General features: G+C 29.9%; 1 protein-coding gene across 1 annotated transcript; it reads left to right on the plus strand.

The window, feature by feature from the left end:
• The first annotated feature begins 7,952 nt into the window (after positions 1 to 7,952).
• Positions 7,953 to 10,036, plus strand: LOC126849501 (breast cancer metastasis-suppressor 1-like protein). Its single transcript, XM_050591401.1, has 3 exons — positions 7,953 to 8,115; positions 8,580 to 8,802; positions 9,133 to 10,036. The coding sequence occupies exons 2-3, from the start codon at positions 8,585 to 8,587 to the stop codon at positions 9,605 to 9,607; spliced, it is 693 nt and encodes a 230-aa protein (XP_050447358.1). The 5' UTR covers positions 7,953 to 8,115; positions 8,580 to 8,584; the 3' UTR covers positions 9,608 to 10,036.

Here is a 10,036-nt window from a genome sequence, read left to right on the forward strand (position 1 = left end):
AGAGGATTACTTAAACGTAACTTTGGTCAATGATATGATACTCCTCATGAAAAGGAGACTTCGAAATGAAGGTTCTTATTACAATGCCATTACAAACAAAGTAAGATCCGACCAGTCGTTCTCTTCGCCGTGCGTTTTAAGGGTTTATTATGGCGTATAAGAACTCTATTAAATCCTCTTATGAGTGTTATAAAACCATCTAACGTATAGATAACAATGACTCTTTTATACAGTTTATCAAGTGTCGCGCAATTTTCTTCACATAATTAATTACGGATTTACGAGATTAAATGTGAGGGAAAAGATGTATTCAACCTCTATTGCACACATTTTTCACGCCAAAGGCCTTTTACGGATAATGATTTTTCATTCTGCTAATTATATTAAACTGCTTTTACTCATGCGAAATGTAAAATACTTCCCGGCTTTTGAAGTCTCATAAATCGGGCAAAATTCAATGAATCGGCAAAAAGTTTACATTGTTACACACGCTGCAAATTGATTCACGTTTAACAAAAAACCTTTGTAATTGTTTTCATTTATATATATAAAAGACATATATAACTATATTATCAACCATTATTTAATATTATAAAGCATTAAAGAGAATAATGAAAATTAAAATGTTTATTTCTACATATAAAAAGAAACAAAAAAATTATTTAAAATTGAATCTTTAACTGAGATATTACAGAAACGGCTCTATATCTTCTCTCTACGGTGATCGATGTATTATTGTAATTATACGGGAAAATTTTTTTCACTTTTTTAAGCCACACATCGATACTCTGCCATCAGTTATATAGTCAATATATATATATATATATATATATATATATATATATATATATATATATACACATATATTGTACAAATTTCATATATTACTTATAATGAGTATTGCTCGAACCTTGCCATATGCGCTTTGCGATTTTGATAATATCGATAATATTTTCCGAGTATAATCATCGAGTCTGTTAGCATAAAATACGCCGGTGTTTTAAAGCCGCATTAATGTCGCGAATACAGGTTCGAGCTCATCGGGACCGATTTTATACACGTTTCTGCCTTTCAATATGTGCTCGATAATTGATACACACGCAGCGGCCGACTGCTGCCTTTATTCGCGCGCGAAAACCTTGGATTACATAAGTCGCGCATGATACCCTCCGCGATGCGAGACCGAATGCACGAGAATGCAAATGCGCTTTGTTTCGAAATGGGGTCGCGATTTAATCGCAAAAATAGTATGAATGCAAAAGCTTTACCTTGCCCTTTCATTATAATTCTTACGCATAAAACGAGAATTTATTTATTTAATTATGTAGAATTTGTCATATGCTAGTCGCGAAAGCTTGAAACGTCAATGGAAATTAGGATGCGTTAGAAAATGCATTCGATTTTACAGAGAAGTTTGCGTCAAGATTGATTCCATGTTATAATTCATTGATTTAATACGTGGAAAGCTGTGGCAGTTACCGATGATCAGCGGTGTCATATTAACATATCTCATTGATTTGCGCATAAAATGCATCTGTATTTAGGAAATCATATGCATTCTTGATAATGAACCCATTAAATCATTATGTCAAATATTATACTTATATGCTGTATACAATCAAGTACATAAGTTTTAATTAGGCTTTTGCACAAAGTTAATCGAAATTTGCAGAATTCAAATTATGCATTATAGTTTAAAAAGATATTAAAAATTATTTGCCAATTTTAATTTCTTTTTAAAGTTGTACATATATTTTTTTATATTCTTGATTTAGTTTAATTAAACTATATAAATTTTAGAAATGTTTACTTATCATTATTATTTGGACAAATACACAGTGTGATTCAAGTTTATCAATATATACATATATATATATATATATATATATATATATATATATATATATATATATATTAATTATATAAAAATTTTTTCTGTCAAAATATTTTCAAAGAAAATCATTCCAATAATTGATAATAATCGAAAAAGTTTATATATTTTTCAAAGATTTTACATATATTTGCTATAAGATATACTTTTAAGATTGCATCGATAGATGTATTTGTAAACAAAACCAAAATCATTCGATTTTTATTTTGTCCTAAAACAACATATTAATTAAATTTAAAAAATATATGCGTGACACAAATTCTTCAATTGTTCGTCGCAAGATCGATTGGAGCGATTATAAGTGACATGTAGATAAAAAGACAAACAGAAATTATTAATATATCTCAGATCGATCAGATCGGAATTGTCGTGGCAAACAATTGAATTAAATTCTTCATTAAATTCTAAACATTTACCCGAAAAGAATAGTAATTTCAAAATTCTCGGTGATTCCGCCAACTTTCAATCTTGAATTCCTTTATGACTAAAGCGTTAAATAATTCAATATTTATAATGCTTTATTACATCTATTGTTTTTTATACGTACCATTATTTTTTGTACATCTATTGTTTTTTATATACTATTATTATACATTTCTTATCATTTTAAATTTCTTTACTTTTCTATTTCTTATGAAAATGATTCGCTTAAGAAAGATATCCGCTTGCGATTTGTGCCATGAAAGAACTCACAATTTTTTACTTTGTACATACTATGCTTTTCCTTTTCCAACTTTTATTTATAAAGAGACAAAATTGAAAGTACAGAGTGAGAAGTTGCGAAGTTACTTCATACAATATTCGAGCATACGATGCGAGGCTTTCTTCTCAAGCGCGATCGAACGTTCGAGTCTGATTCGACTTGCTGCTGATTCGCGGCACTCGCCAAGTCCGAGAGAACGGCGGAGCCCTTCGACTGTCAAAAGAGAACTTGTATAAATTTTTACTCGTATCATAAGGCAAGAAAAAGTGTGGTTGTCAAGTGTGATGCAGGAAAAAATGTCTCTAGGGCAATCGGCCCTTCGCACGCGCAAATGTCAATTTCCTAGGAGGTCTCGGGAAGGCAGAAAGCCCCTCTGTATCTCTCTGTATCTTCCTCGCTGTCTTTATCTATCTCTATTTCTTTCTGAGGTCGATTCGCTTATGTTGCTCTCTGTGGAGGCCGACGGATCGTTACATATCTTTCAAAAAGGCCGTAACACACGTACGCGGACGACTGCAGAATGCATAGCTTATGGGAAGCCCAAAAATATGACATGCAATACGAAAAAATTATATATGTATATATTTATATATACATATTGTATTTTATTTATTAAAATCATTTGCAGAAAACTCTTTTTTAATAATTTTTAATTTTTCAATAATTAACGTAAAATAATTACAACATCTAATATAAAGTCTATCATTAAAAGGTTATTATTATTATTATTTTAATTAAACAAATAATTAAAAAAAAAATTTATTGGAAAAAATATAATTGAGTAAAATAAAAAAAAAATTACTATCTGCTACATACACGTATAATTTTTATACGCTAAAGAATGCTATTTTTATATCAATAATTGCCATCGCAATGTGTCTACATTTACTATCAAAAAATAGTACATCATTATTCGGGCATTTTATATATGGTTTAAGATTTGGTATTTAAAGATGAGTTACCTAGTAGACATTCGTTATTTGAATCACGTCGAGAATGTCAGATATGATTTCGCGCAAAAGATAGAGAACTATGAATAGCGCCCTACTTATTCTAAGTTTCCATCTGCGTTCTCTCTCCTTTAATCGGCAATGATCATTAGTACCTCGACGCAAGACAAAGATAAATTGCGCCGTAAAAAAATAACAACGAGATAAAAGTCATTTTCGTTTCTTTTTTTTCCTCGACGATGCGTTTAATAGTTCGCTCCCTTTCAAAGCGATGCATGGCCGGTAGCTCTATCGATCATTAACTTTATTAACTAATTCCACGAACCACGAATAATCAAACTAACCGTCGTGCACAGAGAAACTTCCTGCGGGACAATAAACGACGTAAATAACGAGCATGCTGCGAAATCGATTTTCCAACTAAGATAACATGACATACCAGAAGGTTTTTACGACAGCGTACTTCGAATGTGCTGAAAATGCGCTGGAATTTTCGATGACAATTACCATAAATTATTACTCGCTTTACACGTGACATAATGCGATATTAATATTTAACGTGTGCGCGAAACACGCTATTGCAAGAAGTGTCAAATAAGGAGTTTCTTCTATGCTACACTTTAAATACAATAAGTGCTATATATTATTAATTTTAGATGCATATTATTCATTTATCTTGAATTAGTGTATTCGAAACACATTATTGCGAAAATTCTCCAATAAAAATGAATTTCTCAATAACGTACTTTGAATGCGACAAATGCTAAAATATTATATTTATTGCAAAACAGTCACTTGAATGACGATAAAATTCCATCTTATATATTAGTCTTATTATATACTTTGTTTCACGCAACTTGACATGACATGAGCGTGTTTAGCATATTGAGAACACGCTATTGTTAATGAACCTGATATGATAAACTTTTGAGAATGCGAGATACTTCTTGTTACGTTCTGCAGTCGTTTTCCGCTCGCCGAGAATAGCGAATGCGTTCCCTCAGAGAGAAAGAGTGCGTGTGTTCAATAGCGAAAAACAGAGAATAAACAGATTCGCGCAAAAGGATGTGCGTCGCATCGATCGCGTATACAGTCGTAAAATCCGCGAGCGCGCCCGATGTGAATGCACCTTTATTCACCGAGACTAAAATCGATCGAACAAATTAGGTAAGGTAATAGCGCTTCCGCGGTTCGCAACATTCTATCGTCTTCGAAGTTCATAAACCTTCCCGATGTAATTATTCTATCCCAAAGAAAAGAATTAGTAGAACTTGAAGGCGGTTATGTTCCTCCAAGCCAATTTCAAATCAACATGATAATTAATGAATGCAAGTTATTATTTATTTTTTATGTTTGCGATTATTAATGCAATTACATCGATAATATTTACTGGTGCGTTATATTATATATAATTTATTCAATTGATTTTATGTTTGTTTACAAACTGTGCCTCTAGACATGATAACAGATTGATAAACTATCGCATAAGCAAATTATCGTTTAATTATATAATTTATCGGCGTAATTGTATTAATAATTGTAAAGTCTCTTTCTTAATGTATGTAATTTTTTTTATATTTTACCCATATTTTCTTTCTATTTATTGCTGGATACATACACTATTGAATAACTTAATCATATACAGCGCAATAAATCTTTGCTAAATATATATTTAATTTTGCGATTCTATAAAATAATGCAGATATGTTTTTACTAGAAACAAGGATACAAAAATATATTAATGATTATATATTATAATTATGTACATTTATTATTACATAATGGCTAACAAATGAATGAGATAACAATAATATTTCATCGAAAGATAGAGAGAGAGAAAGCTACAGTTAATATAAAATTATAAAAAATTGAAATTATATTAATATTGTCTCAAATTATCTTAAGGCTATCACATATCTTGCTTGATTTTAGTGATACATCAAATCTATTGACAATATTAATTTTACTTTTTTTTTTATATGTTCTAAACAACTTGCACATAAAATAAGAGAATTTCATATATTTAAGTTTTAATTTCTCGATATTTGAAAAATAATTATGTGGCAAAAATATTATTTTTATCCAGCAAAAGGATTGATCTAATATCCTCAAGTAATCATTCAGTAGTGCATTTATCCTACCGTTGTGATTTGCATTCCATCTTTTACCAACGTGATATCAGTGGCTATCACAAAGTCACATTCGAAGCTTGTGACTTTTTCCTGGCGAACCGCGATCGTGCCGCGATAAATGTTGCATGAAATGAATATTAAGAGTCTCTATAAAGCCGTCGCCACACGAGAGAATTATAGATCACATCGAGCGGCTTTTTCATTCTTTCCCTGACGCCAAAATGTATAACTCGAGGACTTTGCCAAGCAAACCGAACAATAATCGTTTAAGTATAAAATTCATACAATTAAAAGTATGATTTTCAACTATAAGACAGGAAAATATTTGAAGAATAATAGAAGAATAAATAAGGAATCAGAACAAATTAAATCCGTGTGTGTCAGTTTTTTAATATGAAATTAATATATTTAAAAGAGAATATCTCCCAATTTTATATATTTACTTTACACAGTATTGCTTTAGAATTAGTATTGCTTAGAATATGTTAGCGTAACACTTATCACAAGATCAAAATTATCTGCGGATATTACGCTAAGATAAATGTTTATATCTTTTTTACTTTTTCACGACATACTGTCAGCAAAAAAACCTTTCCATAGACAAATGAAAAACTGACATGACGGAAATTTTTTAGAAGCAATATTTTTTTTCTCATATTCTTCTGTCAAAAGAATCTTATTGCTAGAGAATCGATCGCGTATGACTGGACGGAGACATTTTGTCGGCTCGTCAGCGTCCTCGAGAAATACTTTGAGCATTTTATACTTTATTATGTTTAATTTTAAAAATGTCGCCAGTAAATAAATTAATAAACAAGTGTTTATACGACCAAACTGGCAATTTATTGTTTGATTATTATATCACAATGTGATATAATAATCAAACAATAAATTGCCAGTTTGGTCGTATAAACACTTGTTTATTATTTTATACTTTATTCCGAAGATTTTAAAGACTACCATAAAGCGCAAAAAGGGCGTTATATCTGTACATTCGTCCCGTGTGCGACGGAACTTGAAGGCGAAGAAAAATAAAGTAAAAGAAAAATAAAGAATAGAAAAATAAAAAAAAAAAAAGATAAAAAAATTTCGTACGAAACAAATTGCACAAAACGAGCTGTACCTTTTTTCCTTGCAGAAACCGAAAGACCTATTTAACCGAAAGTCTTCATGGAACGCGCAGGAAGCATACAAGAAATATATATTATTATATAAATATATACGAGATATATAATTGCTAGAGTATACCTTGCAGAGTTATATGCGAATGTTACATTGTCTATCTGTTTGTTCCATACAGATCCAGATGTATTATTGTGTATCCGATGGAGTATTATATATCAAAATATATAATATATATATCTATATATATATGTATTTATGTATATATATATACGTATTAAGCTTTCTCTTTCCTTATTTTCTGGACTCAAAAATAATTTCTTTTAAATAATATTACTCATATTATATTTAACAATTATTTTTTATGTGAAAAGATTTTTTATGAAGAATTACGCTACTTGAAAAAATGAAGGTTACATTATTCTTTTCTAAACATATAATATAAAACCTTATCCTTCAAGAATTCCAAATTCTTATTAATAAATACTGTAGTAAAGCAATTAAAGCTTACCTCTATATATGATACACCAAAACCGCATTCAATTTGATCGATCAAGAATAAATTAATGTAAATTATTATAACGAGAGAGATCACATTCCCGTGTTTTTGAATAAACTTTATACACGGAACAGCGCATATGAATTCACCCGGTAGGTAACACGTTTTGTTTTGATTCCGTTCCATACTATATCTACAAAATTGATGTATGCGAAAATAAATTAAAGATTTATCATTTTTCATTTTAATTTTAAGTTTTGTCTCTAATGCTTGATTATATGTCTAGTTCATTGTAATTGCAGAAAATATAATGAAATGCAGGTAAAACAGATGGTAACAGAGAGGGAAGCTTTTTTGACAGATAGAGCATATGTTTTTTTCATGAGACGCTTACCAACTCTCGTTTAGTATTCGTATCTGCATCCATTTTATTAAAAGCTAACATAGAACAAAATATATAAAATAAAATATACAATTAAATCTCCATAGATACAGAACATATGTTTCCAATAAGTCACAATTTATAAAGTTATAGAACATAACGGCGATTTTACCGGCAATATCGAAAAGTATGTTGGCTACGTGATTCCATGCAATCCCTACAATGAATGCAGATGGCGATTAAACGATAGCTTGGTAAACCGAAAACTTCGGGAGCCTTTTCTCTGCTCTTTTCAGTTTGTTTCAGTTGGTACAAGAGTCTTTACTCGATCGCATCTCTCTGTTTGTCGAGTATCGTCGAATACACGAAAAAGTATTTTTTTTTTTTTAAGAATTATTCTACGGAATTTTTAAAACCAAATTGTATATATTACGTAGTAAGTATGCCAACGATATGATGAAATTTTCACATATAAGATTTCTGGAACAGTCAATCATTCTGAAAACACTCTGTTGTTTTCAGAATAATGCATAACTTTTCATCTAATTATATACATGTGTAATTTTACTATGCTTATTTACACATATAAAATAGTATATCATTCAGTTTAATAATTATATTAATATTTCCAATTACATTACATTGATGATATTGATATAAATTTTGTACATAGACATGTTGCATTATACCAAAATATGTACGGTAGATACTTTCTTGCTTTGCACGAAAAATTTAATAACTAATATGTAATCCAATAATATAAGGTAAATTATATCCTATTTAATTCAAATACACTTGTTAAAATCTTAAGAAATAAAGCTTTTAGTCTTTAATACTTATCTTTACATTTATTGTATATAAGAAATATACAACATACATAAACAACAAATTTTTTTACAGTATAAATGCCAAGCGTTAAGGATGAATCGGAGGCAGAAGGGGAGGAGATGTCCCATGACAGTAACGAAAGTAATCAGAGTTCTGTATCATGTGACAGTAGTGCAGAACACACTGACAGTGATGATTCTTCAGAGATGGATGAGGATGAATGTGAGAGGAGACGTAATGAATGCATGGAAAACTTATTAGATCTAGAAAGACAGTTTACTCTTCTCAAAGAACAGTAAGTATATTCCATATTTAGAAATAATATAATAATATAATTTGTACAACTTTTATTTAAATTTATATGGAATATATTCACGAAAACACTTTGCAAAATAAGGAAATTTTTTGTATTCTATTAATATGAATATTATAATATTCAGGAGATTAATTTTATTAAGAGCACAAAGAAATTAATATAATATTATAGTTTGTAATTATGAAATTGCAATTATTAATTGTTGATATAACATAAGCATACATTGTTGATATAACATAAGCAACACATTAAAATTTTAAACGTTCTGAATGTATATAATTATAAATACTTATTTTATATCTATTTCAGACTGTATCGAGAAAGAATTACACAAGTGGACACAAAACTTGGAGAAGTACGTGTTGGAAAATCTGAAGAATATCTAATACCACTAGAACGACTAAAGGAAAACATGAAAACAAAAACAGAAGTTGCTGGAATATTGAAACAGTACAGGTTGCAAAATATACAAAATAAATTTCTAGCAGAAGAGCAGGCTGCCTTGCAAAATTTTGAAAGTGAGAAAGGACTAATTTGGGATTGTATTCATAACGATCTCCAAGACAAGATTCGCCGTTTAGAGGAAGATAGAAACAATGTGGACATACATGCGGATTTATGGCTTAATACGACTGGTAGGAGACGCAGAAATCATACGGAGAGAAGGCGAGCAGTTTCCGTTGCAGGTCCATACATTGTTTATATGCTCAACGATGCGGATATATTAGAGGATTGGGCGTTAATAAAAAAAAGTTTAAGCAGTTGGAAAACGGAAATAATGTAATTTTTACTTGAACATCCAAAGATAATATTTTCGACATGAATATTATGCGTCCATCTTTCATAAGAATAGAGATTTCGTCCAAAATTGGTTTGAAATCAGAGAAATACATTTTCCATGTTGGCGTTCATTGCGCGTGTAATGTTTGTACAGTGTGCCTTGAATAAAATAAAGGTAGTTATTTGTTTTAAGAACCTCTCGACTCTAGATAAATGAGAAGTGGTCTCTTAAAATAAGAAAAAAAAAATGCCAAAATAAACATCAAATTTATTGATGTATGTACTTCTGTAGTAATACAGAAAGATTCTCATTAATGTAGGAAAATTATTTACACATGATTGTGCCGTCAATGAGAGCAAAGCGTAGCTCGTGAAAAAACAAATATTTACTGTATATTAATTTTACTTAATAAAACAAATTATATATCAATGA

The sequence above is a fragment of the Cataglyphis hispanica genome, chromosome 5 (assembly GCF_021464435.1).
Source record: "Cataglyphis hispanica isolate Lineage 1 chromosome 5, ULB_Chis1_1.0, whole genome shotgun sequence".
NCBI lineage: Eukaryota > Metazoa > Arthropoda > Insecta > Hymenoptera > Formicidae > Cataglyphis > Cataglyphis hispanica.

Bases quoted from the DNA above. Each gene is read 5' to 3' on its own strand.
- LOC126849501 (XM_050591401.1), top strand. From the start codon at position 8,585: ATGCCAAGCGTTAAGGATGAATCGGAGGCAGAAGGGGAGGAGATGTCC. The intron at 8,803-9,132 runs GTAAGTATATTC...TATCTATTTCAG, and splicing joins TTTACTCTTCTCAAAGAACA to ACTGTATCGAGAAAGAATTA.